Below are 21707 nucleotides of genomic sequence, written 5' to 3'. Positions count from 1 at the left end.
AAGCTGAGCCATACAAGACCTTTTCTTAAGCAGTTGGGAACAGTGACTCAGGATGCAGTCAATGTGAGTGGAACGCCCGAAAGTTAGGGGTCGCTAGCGTTATCTCTCATAAATATTTAGCAAAGAGGAAATAATTTTGGTGCACTCACTTTCTCTCCCAATTTGTGTACTGAAACGGGAAAGACGTACATATAAATTAATTTAACAATGGATGCCATTTCCGAGAATATTAGATGAGGTGGCAGCAAACAAAGTGCACATATAGATTAGTCGGAGGTAGTCATAGAAGCAGGAGCAAAGCACATACATTTAGAACACATGATGAGGAACTGATTATTGAAGGAATTACATGCTAGTAATTTGAAACGAGCGACATACATTTCTACACGTAAGTGACACAACAGTGTAAAGAAGACTGCTCTAGAGACATAGTTTGCGGAATCAGAAGAAAACAACAACGTGTGATTTGGAAACCTTATCACCCATAACGCTTCTGACAGGACCACTTATCAGACGAAAAAGCGACTCGCAGAAAAACATACATGAAGTCGATTGAAGTGAGAAATTGGGGAGGATTCCTTCTCACTTCTTTGTCGCTTTAGTAAACTTGCATAATCAAAAGCGTTCCGCAAAGGTGGACAACAATAATATTATACCCCTGTCGCACCGCTAATCTTAAGTGCACTTTGAACTAGTGCACTTTGCCGCTAGTGTGATTCGCAGGCTGTCACACGGGAACGCTTAGTGAACCTTACTGCAGATCGCAATCGTCAGCGAGAGTGTTCCGCGAACACACTTCACGGATGCGAATTGCGTACACTTGCTAGCAATGTTGAAAAATAAGTAAATTAGTAATGAAAGGATAATTAGGAGTAATCTTTAATACAGTTTTTGAATTGCTAACGTTACAAGTTAGTAAAATGTACCCGGCTGCAAAAAAAGAAAAGAAAAAGAAGACACTGCAGGAAAATAATCTCGCTCTTGGCTGTTTACAGCCCCGCTGGGTAATTACCGCGCTATTGTGTGGCCGAGCGCGTAGTTTGGATTAGTACTGGTCAAGTCTCCTTGCCTTGTCTTGGCTCGTGATGATAATTCTTGTTATCTAGGTTGCAATGAATTACTTCCCTCACAGTTAGGTTGATTGTAAATGCTATTTCTAACAATAATAAACTGCTTTGTGCATTAATTTTTCACATACAAATATATACTTTGCTTTCTGATTCCGGATCGCCATCCCCAGCAATACGAAAAGACACTTTTCTTTTTCTTGTAGCAGTGCACCGCCAAAATGAAAATCAGCGCGTTTAAGAGCACTTCCTCAAAGTGCACTTTAGTTTGCCCGTGTGACATTGTGGCTTTGCTGGTATACGAGCCACAGTGATCCGACCAAGCGACTACGATGGCGCGCCTAGCAGGGTGATGGTTTGCGAGCAGGAAATCGGCGGTTGCAAGCTAGAAGGCTAAAAGCGTTTTTTCCAGCTCCAACCTATTAAAATATATTTTGTGGAGAAGACCCAAAGATGGCTGCCTGGTTCTTATTCGCACACAAATTGGCGTTAAGATATAACTTGCCGCACATCATTGGCACGTGCTTAAGGCTTTGTTGACCTACAGTTATTGCCTTTACAGTGGGTCATGCTGCGACAAAATAACCAACGTTCCCTCATGATTGCGAATAAGACTGAAAAAAAATTTTACACACTTGTTTAAGTTGGAACCTCTTTCTTCATGTTTATTTGTGGTGCCTACAATTTTCTAGCATTTTGGCGAGAAATATGATTCAGGTAAAGCTGAGCTAGAAGATACGAAAGAACTCTTTTTTTCAAATGCATGTTGTATGACTTAGTCATTTAGATTTTGTGCACGACAAGTGAAAGAAATAACGTGATTATGTAAAATCAATTTTCCATATATTTGAATAGTTGGAATGCTATCGGCACTAGTAAAGAGAAGAAAAATTGCAAAATATTATTTTTCTCGCGCAACGCCAAGAAATCTGACAACGCCCAAATTAAGCTTCAGTGGATGCAGGACCAACAAATTACTATTCAAAACTACTTCATGGGAAAGGATATCACCAAGAAAAATTGTAACTTTCATACTTTCTTTTTGAAAACCTGGGTAATAGTGGTTGCAAAAATTGTTTTTGGTTAGCTGAAAAATAATTATGTGGTAAATACCACTTCTCGGGAAAGTTGCATCATGCTTTTTACAACGAAACCCACGCAACAAAACCAACAAAGACAGGTAAAAGAAAGACCGTCACTCCTAAATAACTTGATTGCTTGACAACATCACTACATATAGTCTGGTATAGATTCGCAGCAAGGTTCCGGTTTCATGCCACCATGAATCTCAATATCAAATATGTGCTAGTTTAAAAAGCACTTATATATTCAGTCCTAGCGCGGCACAGCACTACTCACGTATCGCTAATAGAGATATTTTTTTAAAAAACATAATATCCCTACAACATTTATTGTGCCAGCACCTCATGGCTTCTGCCGAAAATGATGATCTTTTTAAATCTTGCCTCTCATTTATTGGATTTGCAACGCACAATTAAATGCGGCGCGAAGTTATTCTTAACGGAAACTTTGCGTTTTCTCGCTATGTCTTTAAAAGATCGGTCCATATGACCGATGGTCCATATGACCGATGGTCCATATGACCGACCTGGCAACGTTTAAAGCTTGAACATTATCTAGTGAGGCGAGTCTAGCGGTGCCTTGGAGGAATTAGAGGGCAATAAATGGGATATAATAGGGCTCAGTGAAGTTAGGAGGCCAAAAGAAGCATATACAGTGCTAAAAAGAGGGCATGTCCTGTGCTACCGGGGCTTAGCGGAGAGACGAGAACTAGGAGTCGGATTCCTGATTAATAAGAACATAGCTGGTAACATACAGGAACTCTATAGCATTAACGAGAGGGTGGGAGGTCTTGTTGTGAAACTTATTAAGAGGTACAAAATGGAGGTTGTACAGGTCTACGCCCCTACATCCAGCCACAATGACCAGGCAGTCGAAAGCTTCTATGAAGACGTGGAATCGGCGATGGGTAAAGTGAAAACAAAATACAGTATACTGATGGGCAACTTCAATGCCAAGGTAGGCAAGAAGCAGGCTGGAGACAAGGCAATGGGGGAATGTGGCATGGGCACTAGGAATAGCAGGGGAGAGTTATTAGTAGAATTTGCAGAACAGAATAATATGCGGATAATGAATACCTTCTTCCACAAGCGAGATAGCCGAAAGTGGACGTGGAGGAGCCCGAACGGTGAGACTAGAAATGAAATAAACTTCATACTCTGCGCTAACCCTGGCATTATACAATATGTGGACGTGCTCAGCAAGGTGCGCTGCAGTGACCATAGGATGGTAAGAACTCGAATTAGCCTAGACCTCAGGAGGGAACGGAAGCAACTGGTACATAAGAAGTCCATCAATGAGTTAGCGGTAAGAGGGAAAATAGAGGAATTCCAGATCAAGCTACAGAACAGGTATTCGGCTTTAACTCAGGAAGAGGACCTTAGTTTTGAAGCAATGAACGAATATCTTGTGGGCATTATTAAGGAGTGTGCAATAGAAGTCGGTGGTAATTCCGTTAGACAGGATACCAGTAAGCTATCGCAGGAGACGAAAGATCTGATCAAGAAACGACAATGTATGAAAGCCTCTAACCCTACAGCCAGAATAGAACTGGCAGAACTTTCGAAGTTAATCATCAAGCGTAAGACAGCTGACATAAGGAAGTATAATATGGATAGAATTGAACATGCTCTCAGGAACGGAGGAAGCCTAAAAGCAGTGAAGAACAAACTAAGAATTGGCAAGAATCAGATGTATGCGTTAAGAGACAAAGCCGGCAATATCATTACTAATATGGACGAGATAGTTCATGTGGCTGAGGAGTTCTATAGAGATTTATACAGTACCAGTGGCACCCACGAAGATAATGGATGAGAGAATAGTCTAGAGGAATTCGAAATACCACAGGTAACACCGGAAGAAGTAAAGAAAGCCTTTGGAGCTATGCAAAGCAGGAAGGCAGCTGGGGAGGATCAGGTAACAGCAGATTTGTTGAAGGATGGTGGGCAGATTGTTCTAGAGAAACTGGCCACCCTGTATACGCAATGCCTCATGACTTCGAGCGTACCGGAATCTTCGAAAAACGCCAACATAATCCTAATGCTTAAGAAAGGGGACGCCAAAGACTTGAAAAATTATAGACCGATCAGTTTACTGTCCGTTGCCTACAAAGTATTTACTAAGGTAAGTGCAAATAGAATCAGGGACACCTCAGACTTCCGTCAACCAAAGGACCAGCCAGGATTCCGTAAAGGCTACTCAACAATAGACCATATTCACACTATCAATCAGGTGATAGAAAAATGTGCGGAATATAACCAACCTTCATATATAGCTTTCGTTTATTACGAGGAAACGTTTGATTCAGTCGAAACCTCTGCAGTCATGGAAGCATTGTGGAATCAGTGTGTAGACGAGGCGTATGTAAAAATACTGAAAGCTTTCTATAGCGGCTCCACAGCCACCGTAGTCCTCCACAAAGAAAGCAACAAAACCCCAATAAAGAAAGGCGTCAGACAGGGAGATACGATCTCTCTAATGCTATTCACAGCATGTTTACAGGAGGTATTCAGAGACCTGGAGTGGATAGAAAAATGTGCGGAATATAACCAACCTTCATATATAGCTTTCGTTTATTACGAGGAAACGTTTGATTCAGTCGAAACCTCTGCAGTCATGGAAGCATTGCGGAATCAGTGTGTAGACGAGGCGTATGTAAAAATACTGAAAGCTTTCTATAGCGGCTCCACAGCCACCGTAGTCCTCCACAAAGAAAGCAACAAAACCCCAATAAAGAAAGGCGTCAGACAGGGAGATACGATCTCTCTAATGCTATTCACAGCATGTTTACAGGAGGTATTCAGAGACCTGGAGTGGAAAGAATTGCGGATAAATGTTGATGAAGAATACCGTAGCAACTTGCGATTCGCTGATGATATTGCCTTGCTTAGTAACTCAGGAGAACAATTGCAATGCATGCTCACTGACCTGGAGAGGCAAAGCAGAAGGGTGGGTCTGAAAATTAATCTGCAGAAAACTAAAGTAATGTTTAACAGTCTCGGAAGAGAACAGCAGTTTACGATAGGTAGCGAGGCACTGGAAGTGGTAAGGGAATACATCTACTTAGGGCAGGTAGTAACCACGGATCCGGATCATGAGACTGAAATAACCAGAAGAATAAGAATGGGCTGGGGTGCGTTTGGCAGGCATTCTCAAATCACGAACAGCAGGTTGCCACTATCCCTCAAGAGGAAAGTGTATAACAGCTGTGTGTTACCAGTACTCACGTATGGGGCAGAAACCTGGAGGCTTACGAAAAGGGTTCTGCTGAAAGTGAGGACGACGCAACGAGCTATGGAAAGAAGAATGATGGGTGTAACGTTAAGGGATAAGAAGAAAGCAGATTGGGTGAGGGAACAAACGCGGGTAAGTGACATCTTAGTTGAAATCAAGAAAAAGAAATGGGCATGGGCCGGACATGTAGTCAGGAGGGAAGATAACCGATGGTCATTAAGAGTTACGGACTGGATTCCAAAGGAAGGGAAGCGTAGCAGGGGGCGGCAGTAAGTTTGGTGGGCGGATGACATTAAGACGTTTGCAGGAACAACATGGCCACGATTAGTACATGACCGGGGTAGTTGGAGAAGTATGGGAAAGGCCTTTGCCCTGCAGTGGGCGTAACTAGGCTGATTATGATGATGATGACCTAACTTCATTGCTCCTTCATTGCAGTTTGAAAGTACTCTTGACTAATTATGAAATAAAATAGAATAGAAAAATATTTTGACTTAGACCGTACAATAGTCAGCAACATGGTTTGGTCGCATGGCCTTAAAGTAAATTGGAATATTTTTAAATTCTGGCTAAAGTTAGCTGGGAGAGCGAAGCCATGTATCAGTAATCCATGCTGGCTTCCAACGGGAAAAGCCGACTCGGGCGCGCGCACTCCTAGTATCCCCCGTCTTTTGCCGGACTTTACTCATCCCGATTTTGCGTGACAAACCCTTGCGCTCCTACCAAAAGGAAGCAGGGCTGTGAAACCGCATATGCAAGTGGCCCATTTTATGGAACCGAAGGAACGAAACTCGTCCGCTGCACAAGCTGCACTATCTTGGGGTGATAGTGCTAAGGACTTCTGATATTTACAACTCGCAAATGTGAAATGTGAATAAATTTAAGCTCATTAAGACACAAGCCTACTCTTATCTTATGGTTTGATTAGACGCCTCCTCTGCAAGCCTCACCACTTTTTGCCTTATTTCGTAAATTCAAAATGTATGGCGAAGCACGTGTTCCCAAGCTTAAAAGACTTTAATTGTCAAACCTCAATATTCACTACCTTAAGCCAAAAGACTGCTTTGGGCGAAGTGATTTTGTGAAGAAATGGTTTTGCAGAAACCCCTATAGCGAATATGAAAGCGAGCTAATAACTTCTGCTAACCCCAGATATTTATGCACGCATCATCAATACTTCTAAAGATTGTGCTGACCTTTAGAACGGTGATTATGTGGCACAAGTTACTGTGGACACGTCTTTCGCAGACGGCTTTAGAGTGTGTCGCTGACGGCATGACTATGACATCGAGACGAAGACAGAATAATAAAGTTGAAGATGATGGTCTGACAACGATGGCGACAACATGGCCAATACGGCGTAATGACAATAGAACACCGACAACGGGCTGATGACGGCGGGAAGAAGTCTGAGCGAAGCTGTGGTTAGCGCGGAAAACTAAGCGGCCACCTCCACGGGAACCGCACAGAGGACTTTGGCGATGAACGCGACCAGCAATCGTCAGCTTAGATACCGTTAATGAAACACCGCAATCACTGGCTACAGCATCTAAACCTTCGGTGAGCACAAAGGTCACACATGTCCGCAGTTGTGTCTGAAAGTTCGGCGAAGAACGTGCACAGCAACGTGCTTAGATGTGCAGGCCGGAAGAGAGTGTCTTCTCCCCGTCCAAGCTCCAGCGCTTTGGCAGGGGATGCTCTTCCCCATGTCATTACCTACGCTCTCAGTTACTCTCACTAGGTATGAAAACCACAAAAGCTATTAACTTTAAAGATATTCCAGTGCTTCGAACTTACCATGTTCCAATCCTTGAAAAGAACATGGAATCGCTTCAGTGCAGTAAGCTACTATTTCTTCAATGCCATTCATTTATTGAACTATACCAGTGAAAGACAGATGAGTCATACAACGTTGCGCAGTCTTCCTATAAATCCTGCAGATTTGCACACAGCCCTATTTACAGCCCCATAGCGTGATCTCGGCTTCATACCGGCTGTCCATTGTTCATTGTAATATTCGACATGCGCCCCGAAACTGCTAAACTAATGGGGTCCGACTTGCTTCAAAAAGAGCAGAAAGTTTTCCTCTTGAAGCACTCTAATATGCGATTCAATTTCATCATTACGCCATACACACTTTTGTCCAGATACTATTCTTTTTATATGTACAGAAGTGACCAATACGGCAGAAAACAACGTTTCTAAGCAGCGTTTGCTCGCGATGAATGAATTGTAACGTATCCTGCTTCTATGTAGCAATTCCGTTTCCTGCTGAAAACAGTCTCGTCAAACACTTTTGCGGAGGATACATGTATTTGTTACCTAGGACCACTTGAATGCAATTAGAGTGATGCCTGTCTTGTTGATTCAGGGGGTACGTCCGACGCTTTAGATGCACTGTCTGCCCCATTTATCACCATTACGTCAAGACATCATTATTCAGCAGCACGAGGCCATAATTGCTTGCTTCTGATACATGAATTCTGATTCGGTTACAGTGTCGCCAAAATGCGCCACAATCCGTAGAAGCCATCGTTGCTTCCAGCAACAAAAAAACATGCACATCCAGAACCCGAAATCAAAAAAGTGCAATCAGCGGAAATCGATTACCGAGCAAGCATTCTGCCTTAATAAATGAAAAATAACCTAATCAATGCAGTTCAAATGATCGTAACGGGTTTTTCCACGTTACATCCCCTACAGATATTGGCGTTCACTGAATACATGCGGGTACGTAGTAAGAAGCATGCTTCCACTACATATAATTGGCTGCATTCCCTTAGAATGTTGCCATCCCGCAATTGTGCGGATACTGTTATGCTCACCGTTACGACAAAATCCTGCAAGTCACTTCTTTCCTTCACCCACTGACGCATGGACCGAGGTACCGTTTCACGCACGGTATGAACCAAGCTTCGAGAAGTAATGCTGTCCCGAATGGGCATCTGTGCAGGCTCAAGAGGACGGAGCTCCGGACACCAAACGCAGGGCAACATCTCGTCGGAAGTAGCGATCGCTTCCACAGACGTATCGTTATGTTCTTGTGGTGTCGCCACATCGGTCTGTTTGTCTCCGAGATTGTTCTCAGTCGGTTCCTTAGTCGGGACAATCTGCGAAATGAAAAGAAATGCAGCAAACTTGTACGACATTACCAATTCAAAATCAAATTTGAAACGACACAATTCCTTCGAATTTTGAATAACAAATTCAATTCCCACTTAATTAATCACACAGTTTAAATTGCTGCCAGTATAAGAATGAGTGTTTGTAACCTTCTTCTCACATAACGCTGAGGGGCACTGGTTAAAAAGTTTTGTGCAAACAGTAAATTATCTACAGATATTTTGCTTTGTAACAACATGAGTCATATTGTCCCGTTTCCAATTTTCCCCGTCAGCCTTGGTTTTGCTAGTTGTGACGTTGGTTGCGTTCATAAGTCTCCCTAGGCAGCGGTAAAATGTTTGTGGTTTGCAGCGAATTTGAATGTGGCTAGCCGATTCGTCCGTCCGTCTGTCGCTCGCCTGTACACCGAAAACTGCTCCTGCGTAACCCCATGCGCATGCGCAAAAAAGAAAATAAGAGGAAGAGAGGCGCTGGATTAGCCACCACCACCGAGATAGCACAAGGCCTGTTTACTTGGATCCACGACTTCAGGCTACCTGGTTCAAAATTACCATTGACAAGGCTGTCATGATAAAAGGGGTGACGTAAAAATAACTGTTGCCTACTCCGGAGCATGCCCATTATATTCGATGGCAGTCGGTCCAGGTAACATGACGTCATAGATCGGAGTCAAAGGGCCTTGTGGTATCTAGGTGGTGTTGGATTAGCGCGCGCGCAACACTTCCTCACTGACAAACGAAATTAGTAGGTCACGCGTCATGCCTACTCCTTGGGAGTAGGCAGCTTTCGATCAGCAACGCCATGAGCCGATGCTGCTGCCCTGGAACAAGAACAGGATTGCTCAGCCGAGCGCAAGCACCAAAGGCGCACTCGGGACCCGGTAGCCTACCAAGCCGTTGTTTAATGTACCACTGGGATTAATCCAGTGATAAATACTCGGGCCGCTCCTTTCAGCTTCGCTAGTGAAACATATGTGCGTAGTGCTCATCCGGTGATATTATAATTTACAAAACCCATTTCGTAAAACCCACGTAAAACACTCTGTTTCACTTGTATGCGTAATTTACATCTAATGACCGAAGGCAGCGCTTATTACACACGCACTGAACTTTGCCTACACAATAAACAAAAGGAGGCGCTTACTTTACCGAAAGGTAAATAACGTGGCACGTTAAGATTACCGAGGAGGTTCTAGGTCTTCGTACATAGCATGAAAATACCTTGTGAAAATTACGAAAATGCACGTAAAGAACCAAAGAGTACTCCATACACAATATATTGAAAAGACCGCAAATAACTCAAGCGCATTCAAATTTGCTTACGTGCCAGCCATAACTCACCGTTTACTAAAAATAATAATAAATTTGCCTCATTTAGCCATCGAGGACACCGAGGAAAGCTACGATGGCGTCGTATCACACCGTAAGTACAAAAGAATTATTAACGTTAAAACTTCACTATAAGTTACACTTAGGATGTCCATTATTTTCATTAGGCCTAATTAATGAAGAGTCTCTCCAGACATTGACAAAGGTATTCGTCGTAGGATACTTTGAAACACTTCTTTTAAATATTTTTGCAAGGACTATATTTGATTCATACACATTGCTTAGACAGTCGCCATAGTGGTCTCCCTATTTTTTCTATGTTTGATCTTGGTGAAATTCATAGCTATGTCTGGGCAGCCTGCGAAATTTTTCGCGATTTCAAACGCCCCTTATACGCTGTGAATTCATTCAATACATAGTTTATTCCAAACACCGCAATTAGGCCATGCATATCTCCCCTTTGCCTACGCATATCCTAAAGCGTTTTTCTGATTTTGGGCTAAATATAAACTTCCCTCGGCACATTCGGAATGCAGGGCTCGTATTTTGTTAAAACACATTTACCTTTGCAAACTATTTGTGTAGGCCAAAGCAGCGGGCTAAACTTAGAATCTTCCGTTCGCACATTCGAAACGCTTCTAACTGCTTGCACACGTAATTTATTCATTAGATCACAAATACCTCCCGCTTTTGGACGCATAACTAAGCAAAGCAATTACCCATAGCATTTTCACTGTTCTTCTCAAATAGAAACATATTTCCTTGTTGAGTTCACAGATGAGATTGCGGAAACACACTAGGAACCTTGTGAAGTCTTCTCCTGTTAATTTGACTTGCGGTAATTTTACTTGTATGCCGAAGTTGAACGCAATGAGACGTCTGAGCAATAAACCATGCATTGCTATGGAAGATAAACTCGCTCAGTTAGATCTCGACAGTATGTCCTTTTCAATAATTTTATATTATGGCCTAGTGTTACACAAGGGCACAGCGACAAACAACAGAAACAGAACGCAGTGACAAGGGTTAGTAACAATTCTGTTCTGAAGGGTATTGAACTAGGTATAGATTCTCTTTCCACTGCGCAGACACAGAAGCCAAACGGACACACTACAGAGTGCGTTTAACAAAACCGGCGAAATAACTTGCAAGTTTTTTTTTTATTATATGCTTCACTGCACACAAAGCCAGAGAAATCTCACTCACATACGCATTACATTTGTTGTACGCGAAATGACCCCAAAAGTTCACGCACCATTTAGAATTTCCTTTTTACCACGATCTTTACCGGATTTGTAAAGATTACAGAAAAAAAAGAAGTAACCACTTAAAGTTATGATTACGTCATTATAAAGCTTACAGACATTGTCTGCTAATTACTGTCCTACAAAGGCAACTGAGCAATTGCTAAAATGCTATAGGTAACTTTAATGTTACTTTCTTTCATATCTTTATCAACATTTCACAAATATAGTAAACAGAACGAGCTGGCTTGGTTCATTCAGTGCATCCATTGCCGGCCTTCACACGACGTATATGTTGACTAAGGGTTATTCTTCAAACTTTTATTCGCTAATACTGCCTCATTTTAAGCCTAAGCCTTCGGCAGCGACCATGAAAACTTGCTTAATGTGCCCGCTGGTTAGAAGGACTGTGTAGTAGTGCCCAAACACGTTGCTCAAAAGGTTGCGATTATTCATTGCCGCGATTTTTGTGCCTGGGTTCTCAAAAAAGCGCATACATTGCAATGTTGCTGGGGCCAGGAGAAGGCGCTGTCGACAACGCCAGTCAAAAGAAATGAAAAATCGTATTAGGCGATTCCCTGCCGTCGACATCAGAAGTGGCCATCCTATCGAGCTTATAAAAGCGGTGGTTCAATTTATCGAACTACATACGCTCGGCACCCTTCACTCATCAGCCATTCAGACTTCAGCGCCTAATTGTAACGGACACCAGCAAATATTCGCGTCACTCGTAATGTATAGTAAATAAATATAATGCTTCATGGAAATCGAAAACCTAGTAGGGGTCCGAAAGACGCAGTAGCAGACTTTTGTGTAGAAGTTACTTAAATATTTCTAAAGCGCCTAAGAATGGCTGACGAACGTTCTGATAGGTTGCCCCACCTATTTTAAACAATGCTGACCTTTCGTAGTCACTTTATCCCTGTTTATACCGAGTGTCCCTCGTAACCTGCGGTATAAATTTTAAAATAAGCAAATACCTTGTAGCTAGACAGAACCAAGGTAATGTTGCTTGCAGTCTCTTGTAGATGCTGAGATTATTTTGTACATTCCGCGTTACTGTATAATAAGTCCTAATGATTTATTAAACGTCTCAAATTTATTACTTAGATGAAAACTGTCAGTGAGAAAACTGTAGAGCAACACGAAAAACTTCCGATAGAGCTCTGTGTGGCTCAATCCATACTACACAAGAGAGTTGTTCCAAGCACCAGAGAAGCGTACGAATACGCGCACAGTGCCTCGAGCGGCCAACAGCGCGGCAATATTTCGTGTATTAGCGGGCTTCATTCATGCCTAGAAAAAAAGTCGCAGTTGCACGCGAAACGCGAAACATTGATTACGACACCCAATTAGTGCTCAGCTATATGAAGTATGGGTAGTAGTTTTATCCGCCGCGTAAACTTGTAAACTTATACATACTAACTAAATTTACAAGCGTGGTGTTGCGCGGTTATATCGTTAATCTGTGCAAGAGTAGCTGGATATAAGAAAAGGCTGTGCTGAAGATTATATTCCATGTATTTTCCAATATTACTGGGCGTTCCTCCAGGAAAATCTCCAAATTCCAAAATGTGTCTGTTGAATACGTTGGCAAGAACTTTACCACTCAACACCGTTCCTCCAATTGCCGTTTGTGTAGGTAATTTTTTTTTTCTGGTTTCTGTAGATCTTTGACTGTACGCCACGTTTTTTGAGAGTCAAAGGAAATATCAGAAAATTTATGAGCGTAGTATTGAATTCTATATTTTTTTATATCTACACCTAATTGATTTCTAAGTTCTTTATACTTTTTCAGAACTATGAAGTCTTTAGATTTTACAAACTTGGAGAAAAGCATATTTCGTGCCATGATTCGCTTGAGCAGGTCACGTGTAATCCAAGGCTTCCTTCCTTTTCTGCACTTTGCCATTGTTACGCCTGGGAAGGCGTATTTATACAACTCTGTTATTTTGTCCAGGAATTTCTCGTATGAAATATTAGGATCTTCGTCACGCTGTAATTCGCTCCAGTCGACTGAGAAGAATATTTGACGAACACGTTCAATTTTGCTTTGGTTTATAACGCGGTAACTATTTCGTGGGTAAGCATGTTAGAATATTTGTTTAGTGGACCTTTCCATAAAGCAGAAGGTTGACAGGTGGTCACTGATGTCACTCAAGAGTACTCCTGCCGTGGTACCACGAATATCGCTGTTTGTTAGGCATAGATGAATAAGTGTTTCGCTGGAGGCCGTGACACGAGTAGGCGTTGTGATTATATTAGAAAAGCCGTCGGCCAACGTCTTACCACCAAATTCATTGACAGAATTTGACAGTTCTAGTAGGTTAATAATAAAATCACCCATTATTACCACACGTCTACTTTGTAAGGAGAGGTCGCCCAATACTATACCTAAAGAGTTGAAGAACTCTTGAAGAGACGCAGAAGGTGGCCGATAAATTACGCCAGAGATGAATGCATTTGTCTGAATAAAAGGTGATTCATAGGAAGGGCTCAAAACTGTGCACTAAAGAAGTATTTCGTAAGAAAAACTGTCTTTCAGGTACAAAGCTACACCCCCCCCCCTTTTTTTTTTTGTACCTGACAAGGTGACTTCCTTTTGGTAATCTTGGCACGGCGGATCCACGGGAGCGCGAGACAGTCAGTGGGCATCAGAGCGTTTTCGTCCGGACTTCTAGATTATAGTGATGTCTTATTCATGCAAACTGAGGCTCGAGCGTGGCGGGCGTCCTGAAGGGCCCTTTAAATTTGCTAGCCAACGGAAAGCGTGATGGTCGCTGACGATTTTGAACAGCCTGCCATATAGGTAAGGGCGGAATTTTGTTCAAGCCCAAATGATGGTGAGGCATTCCTTTCCGGGTGTAGAACAATTGCCTTCCGCTTTTGACAGCGACCGGCTAGCCTAAGGTATCACCTGTTCAAATCTGTCTTTCCTATGGAATAGGACGACACCGAAGCCTAGGCTTCTGGTGACAGTGTGGATTTCTGTATCGGCGTGCACGACGAACTGCGCAACTACTGGTGGCAACTGCATGCGTCGTTCCAGCTCTTCTAATGCGTCGACCTGGGGCGCTTCCCACTTGAACTCAACATCACATTTAATTAGATGTCTCAGCAGCTCAGCGATAAGCGAAAATAGCTTCACAAAGCCCGTGTAGTAGGCAGAAATGCCAAGAAATTTGCGAACTGCCGTCTTGTCGATGACTGCTGAACATTTGCGATGGCAGCTGTCTTCTGCGGGTTGGGGCACACTCCAGATCTGCTGATGACGTGGCCCAGAAATAGAAGCTCGTCTTAAGCGAATCAGCACTTTTTCGGCTTCAGAGTGAGCCCTGATGACTTGATGGTCTCTAGTACTGCGGCAAGCCACCTGAGGTGATAGCGGAAATTTCCGGCGGATAGAACGACGTCACCCAAGTACACAATACAGGTCTGCCACTTCAATCCTGTTAACACCGTGTCCACGACGCACTGGAAGGTTGCAGGTGCCAAACACTGCCCGACTGCCATTACAATGAACTCATGGATGCCGTCTGGCGTGACGAAGGCGGTCTTTTTGCGATCCCTCTCGTCGACTACTATATGCCAGTACCCAGATTTTAGGCCTGCTGCCGAAACGCGCTTTCTTTGATAATGTCAAATTTTCACACAAAAAGAACCGAGAAAAGTCACGAGAAGGTTTTACAACAGTCACGTCAGGAATAGGTAAAAAGCACGTAACGACACAACTTGTAAAGTTAACATACAGTTTTTCATCACGCCAAGACGATCGCACTTGCATCCATTCCTTTTGTATACGTTTTCACTGAATCGTCTCTGCGAATTTTCGCTTGTGCGTACGTGAGATTCCCGAACCACGAAGTTGTGACCACTGAGATTCGAAACTATATTGTGCAACCTATGCCGATCAGCAAAACCCACCCATGGCCGTATAATCGACGGATCGCTTCGGCAAAATATTTCAGAAAGGGCTTACAGGTACACTATTCACACACCTTGCCCATACTCTGTAGTGACAACACTAGAAAATATAATGCGAACAATATCCGAACTCTGGACATGTGGTGACGACGTTGTAAAAAAAACAATTTAAACGAGATTCTGAGTTTGTAGGCATACATGCATTGGAGTTTGCTGATAGGGATCTCACAAACGTAATCAGGGAACCTAATACGTGTACAGACGTTGGCACTGCGCACTCCATAACACTACAAATGTTCAAGAATTTATCCGCAGCAACTTACGAGGCGAGCTGCCAAAACGCGCTTTTCTTGTTGATGCGAAATTTCCGGACAAAAGGAGCAGAGAAGAGTGGCGAGAGGCTTTTAAAGTATTCACGCATACAATAAGAAGAAAGCGCCCAACGGCACCACTTGTAATCTTAACACAAAAGTTTTCATCACGTAAGAACGGTCGGTATTTGCGTCCATTCCGTTTGTCAACATTGGCACCTATTCGTTCTTGCACATTTTTGTTTGTACGTACATGAGATTCCAGAAGCACGATTTTAGCACCACTGTGAATTGACACTATATTGGGCAACCTATCCCGATCAGCAAAATCCGCCAATGGCGGATAATTCAACGGATCTCTTAGGCATGAAATGTTTACGAAAAGCACTCAGACATACACTACTGCGATACATTGCACATACTTTCTAGTGGCAACACCAGAATATAACAACCCCGACAAATTCCTAACGTCTGTACATGCCGCGATGACGTCGTAAAAATGAACATGGCTGTCTCTTTGCAACCCTACATGCATACAAGTTTGCTGATACAAATCTCGGAAACGTACTTGGGTAACCAAATATGTGAGTAGTTGTTAGCACTGTACACTCCATAACACTATAAATGTTCAAGAATTTATCCGTACCAACTTAGGAGGCGCGCAGCCAAAAAGGGCTTTCTTTGATAATGAAAAATTTCCGCAGAAAAGGAACATAAAAAAGTGAGGAAAAGGTTTTACAGTATTCAAGCAATGAATAATGGAAAAACACACATCTAGATTTTCATCACGTCAGAACGGTAGTATTTTCGTCCCTTCTTTTGTCTAGATTTGCACTTATCCGTTCTTGCGTATTTTTCTTTGTGCGTAGGTGAGATTCCCGAAACACGATGTTAGGCCCACTGAGAATTGAAACTACATTGTGCAACCTATTCTGATCAGCGAAACCCGCCCATGGCGGATAGATGAACGGATCGCTTAGGCATGAAAGCTTTACGAAAACTGCTTAGACATAATCTACTGACATACTTGCACATACTTTCTAGTGACAACACTGCAAAATATAACCCGAACAAATTCCTGACAACTGTACATGCCGCGATGTCGATGTAAAAATTGTTTAACGAGATTCTCTGTTTGAAAGCCTGCATACATAGAAGTATGCTTGTAGAGATCAAGCAAAAGTATTATCCGATGGCGGATTAACGCTGATCTCGCAAACGTTGATTTATGTGATGGCGGATAAATAAACGCATCTCTTGGCCATGTCAGGCCCTCTGGGCTGACCTTTTCCGCTATAGGGCTGCCTCACCGACTGCGAGAGTATCTGACTCAGCTATGTCGGGTACTCGGTTGCCATAGTCGAAAGTTCGTATCGTCGTACGAAAATGTTTTTAATCTCAGGTTGGTGAGCTTGAATTTCACCTCCTCCAGTGCACTACATCTCCAGGCTTCGAGTGACGCCTGACACAGGCAAAAGATGCCGAGAGCGAGTGGGGCTGCACTGATCAAGGTACAACCAAATTACGAAGGCCCACTAAGCTTAAACAAAGACGCTGCCTCAACAGAACAGGATTAGCCTCCTTGATGCAGTATTCCGCCACTCCCTCCCTCATGATTCCTACAATTAAACCATAGCCCTCAGTGTCCAGCAGCTGCGGAGTACCTGACCAAGGTGGCGTTTAGAGCTGCAGCGCAGCAGAGGGTGCTAAGAATCTCTGGGTCCGGACAGGCCGCCAAAGGAAACTGACGCTGTCAACCTTCGGAAACTATGTCGAGTGAAGCTAGCTTAGCAGGATTCATTGAGGAACGATCAGATATTGTCCGGCTTATCATTGGCCCTAATGAGATTAGAAGAACTGGTGAGGCTTATTCAGTGCTGACTAATGGACATGTCCTCTGCTATAGAGGTGTCCCAGATAAGAAGAAATACGGGGTACGATTGCTAATCCATAAAGACATAGCGGGCAACATTTGCCAATTTCACAGCATTAATGATAGGGTAGCAGTAGTCGTAATCAATCTTAATCAGCGGTATAGGTTAAAAGCATTTCAAGCCTACCGTGATACAAACGGGGGCTCATGGGCCTAGGGCTCAACACACAGCGACAAAGGCATGGCGAACGGACCTTGTCTGTAATCCTTCTATGCCTGAGTGCGCAAAATATTTATAGACCCACAGAGCACAAGAATACATACAACACCTAAACAAGTCTACAGCAGGATTCGCGCTTCTATATTAGTCTTCCGTGTCTACACGGCAAAGCTCGTTGTCGTGAAGTGTCGGCTGTCAACCGACGGGCGACGAATTCACGCGCAGTAACCACGGCGGTGTCCTAGCGGTGCTCCGAATTCCATCAGCCCTGTTGTTAATGGAGGTGCCACGCCCCAGCACCAGGAAAGAGGGCGAAGAAGTCGCTCACCGTTCTGGGTTCGACGAGCGTGACAAGCCCGTTGGCGGCGAGCTCTCTGGGTTCCTGCCGGCGTAACAAGGCCGGAAGTACTGCTGGCGACCACGCGAACTGCAGCACTGGTCGGTTTCGGCGGCGGCTCTCAGGTGGAACCACTGGCAAGGCCACCAATGCGGACCGTTAGCCGCTCGTGCTTGGACTGGCCAGCTGTGCGATTGAGATGGACCGGTAGCCGTCTCAATCGCTTCGCAAACAGGTCCCACCAGGTCGTGGCCATTCCGTGATCGTTTTGTCGAGCCGTCCGATTCCGAACCACGGCGCCCCCTTCCCTCGCGTGCCGCCCGCCGACGCACTCTTCCTTTTCTTCCTCGTCCACTCATCCCGCGCAAGATCGCACTCGTCACACGTCCCCCACTTTCAGTATCTTGTGTCGCGAGTTTGAGTACGGAAGCGGCACAGCGGTAACACTTGATCGCACATCACTCAACCAATAACTTGCGAACGAAGTAGAACAATTAAATTATGGGGTTTTACGTGCCAAAACCACTTTCTGATTATGAGGCACGCCGTAGTGGAGGACTCCGGAAATTTCGACCACCTGGGGTTCTTTAACGTGCACCTAAATCTAAGTACACGGGTGTTTTCGCCTTTCGCCCCCATCGAAATGCGGCCGCCGTGGCCGGGATTCGATCCCGCGACCTCGTGCTCAGCAGCCCAACACCTTAGCCACTGAGCAACCACGGCGGGTCGAAGTAGAACAATTCAACGCACACTGTACGCAGCAGTTCGGAGAGCGGGTCTCGATTCATGTGAAGGACGTTAACGGTCAAATTTTTAGGGTTTTCATACGTTGGCGTGGTGTCTTCGCATGTAAGCCACTCTTAGGCACTAGCTCGCCCTTGATATTGGGTGGGCGCCTGCTCCATTATTGTAGTAAGGCTGACCGGCGTGAGTATGTCTCTGCCCGCAAAACACATTCCTGCTGTAAATTCGCGTGGGCTGTGTGTAGGTAATTTCGTTTCTGTAAATTGAGTGTAGATACTTCTTTCCCGCTAATTTTGTTGGTTGTAGCCTGTCCATCCACTGGGCCACATCGATGGCCTGCCAGGGTTGTGTCTGGTTCAGCCCAATGGGGGAACCCGTTTTCGGGAAAGATTTAGTTTTGTTAAACGAACTCGGTACGGGAAGCTTCAGCTGCCGCTTTCGGAGGCTCGAGTTCCCGATTCGTGGTCTTTACTTCAAAGTGTCTCTTCCGCAGTGAATGTGCTTTATCGCATTATGTTTCGGTTTAGTATGGCTTTTCCTGAAGGGTTCTTGACACGGGGGCAACCGGGAGCGCATGCCCTTCCGTGTCCGTATCGTTGTCATAGGACGTTACCTCCAAGTTGACGCCGTCTTTCCCATAACTTTATGTTTCATCGCTTTTCAACCGATCGGGATCACCCGGTGAGACTATTCCTTATATATGCCTAAGTACAACGTCACAAATCGAGTCCCACATGCACTGAGGGCGAACCTTTCCTTCGAGTAATGGCGTATCTATGAAGAATATATCTTCCGGTACAGGTATAGCATACCTGAATAATTCAAGGAGGGTAGCGAACTCTTTTTCACCGTCTCGTTTCAAAGGAAATCTCAATAAATCATCATCATCATCACTATCATTACCATCGTATCGTGCCAATTGACATGCGCGCCGCGTAGCGTCGATACACACAAACTTTACATTTGCAGTTCAATTCTAGGCCACCAGGCGTCCCGACATGTAACCGCGGCATGCGGACTATTTGTCAGCATTTCATTGCAAAGGAGATACCCATAAACCATCGTTATCATCATCACAATCAACAGCAATTTACCGTGCCACAGATGAAGGGATATTACATGTGCGCCATGTAATCGGATACCTTTATTTACTCTTCGGTAAACGGTATGGCACCTCCTCGCAAGGTGCGAACCGCTGCTGAAGATACAAATTGTAGAGCTACGCGCGCAGCTGCAACCACGCATTATCGGACGCAGCAGATCGCTGTGCAAAATAAAGACAAGCCCCAGCCTAAGCTGCAGGTCGCCGTCTACACAGGGCTGCCAGTTCCGATAGTTCTCGTGAAAAAGACGCGAACAGTCTTCACTGCGAAGGCCCGGTATTGTGTGGTACCAAAAACGGAGCTCTTATGGAGGCGCTGCTTCAGCTCACGCTGTGACTGTGCTTGATGTGCCGCGCAGGCCTGTGACTTTTGTTTCTCGACCTTTCTCTTATTCAACCAGATCTTGCGTTCCCACAAGGGTCAGTATAATGAACGTCACGTCGACTGTATAGGAATACACCAGAGGAAATCCAAGGGTTCCTGTATTATTTGCAGAACTTCTAATTAAACCAGCAACAATTAACATAACCTTTTTGGCGCGATTGAACTCAACATGTCATACAGTTTTAGAATTCTTTTAAACATTGTCAAGACCGTAATACGTTCTGCAATCAGTGAATTTGTTTCCTACAAAGCTTGTAGTCTACGTACTCAGGCTGAGCATTTAGTGTTCCTTACTCATAACATGCTTCTTACATCAGCGAATTATAAACAACTTCCCTTGCATAGTTCACTGAGTAAACTTGGAAAACAATCTACACATGGCGTAAAACGCATGGAAATTAGGATTATGCACGTTAAGTGACTATTTTCAGAACACACTGTTTCATTAAACTTCGAACTCCTTTAGGACGCCAATCATAATATTTCCCATCTTCTACATATATGAAGTTGCTGCCTTTACTGGTCTTTCCACAAAAGCAGCGATACTTTGTTAGCGTTTCATATACTGTTCCTAGAGAAGCTGACAGCGAGGGTTCGCAGCGTTCATGTAATTCATATTACCTATGGACTTCGAAATGTACCAGCAAATCGCTCGCAATGTTTCCCTCTTTCGACAACATATAACTTCTTCAGAATTGTATCTGTTTTCACTAAACTGTGAATATGACTATGTAATGGTACTAATAACTTTGCTGTGAGCGAACTAGTTTTTGAAGCGTAGATGAAATGCCTCCGTAACCATCATTTAAAACATATATTGCTACGACTTCTCGTAGTCTTTGAGTTATGTATGTGAGACCCGTCTGTCGTAATCTCAATATGAAACCCACACAGCATAGGCTTCTTAGTTCTGAATGTCATAATATCTGTCCCACCCAAAACTTCCTCTTCGATGACTGCGTGCTGGTGTAAAAAAATACGAGTGTAAATAATAAATCCTACTGGAAGAAAGATTGCAATCACAACGTTCAATATAGCATATAAACAAACGAGCGAAAATGGTAATATGGTGTTTACCGAACCTCTGGTATAGACAGTGTTGCAGTTCTTTGTAGGAATTCCACAGTGCGGCTGTTTCCACTACTATCCCTAATTGGATGCGATTTCAAGCACTTGAGGAGGTTTGTAAATAGTTCATTCCCAGACGCCTTCGTTAGGAATAATGTCTCATAGCTTCCAAGTATCTGCATTTCAAAAAAGATATCTTTTTAACATAATGTCCCAACTGCTTCGAAAACCAACCTATGAGAGATTGCATTCTTGTTTAATTTTATGATAGTCACTGCTAAACTCTCAAGGTTGAGTGTACAATGTCACAACCACGTATCTGTACGTTCATACGTTGATAGCGAGCTACCTATGATAACAGAAGACTGTGCTATTGCCCCAAGCATATGCCGCGAACATCAAGAAGTATAAGTTAACGCGCTTCTTAGTAGCAATGCTTGCCAGGCTGTATGACACTGAAGGGTGTCGCTTAAGTTAGTAATATAGAGCAGTGAGCGTCCGTTTGAAAGAAGTTGTGAGAAGCATCACCTTGTTTTATTGTTATGGGGCGATTGATACATGGATGAACTCCAAGTTTGGCAGCCCGATGAAGATGACAATGAGGTTCCTTGGACGTGGGTCGGATCAGACATCTTCTCTTGCTCTATTTTTGTTTTTTAACATTTTG

The 21707-nt window shown here is 43.8% G+C and overlaps 1 protein-coding gene across 3 annotated transcripts in view; it reads right to left on the bottom strand.

Moving 5' to 3' along the window:
* Positions 1–21707, bottom strand: part of LOC129380689 (uncharacterized) — a 202644-nt gene that overhangs the window by 44426 nt on the left and 136511 nt on the right. For all 3 annotated transcript variants that reach the window (XM_072284772.1, XM_072284771.1, XM_072284773.1), the window contains 2 exons: positions 8207–8491; positions 150–169 (listed from right to left, as the gene is read on the bottom strand). In XM_072284772.1, coding sequence (XP_072140873.1) covers positions 150–169; positions 8207–8377 — 191 coding nt within the window. In that variant the 5' untranslated portion in view covers positions 8378–8491. The remainder of the gene's footprint in view (positions 1–149; positions 170–8206; positions 8492–21707) is intronic.

This window comes from Dermacentor andersoni, chromosome 10 (assembly GCF_023375885.2).
Source record: "Dermacentor andersoni chromosome 10, qqDerAnde1_hic_scaffold, whole genome shotgun sequence".
NCBI lineage: Eukaryota > Metazoa > Arthropoda > Arachnida > Ixodida > Ixodidae > Dermacentor > Dermacentor andersoni.
Note: the sequence above shows the minus strand (reverse complement) of the source record. Positions and strands in the feature narration are given on the sequence as shown.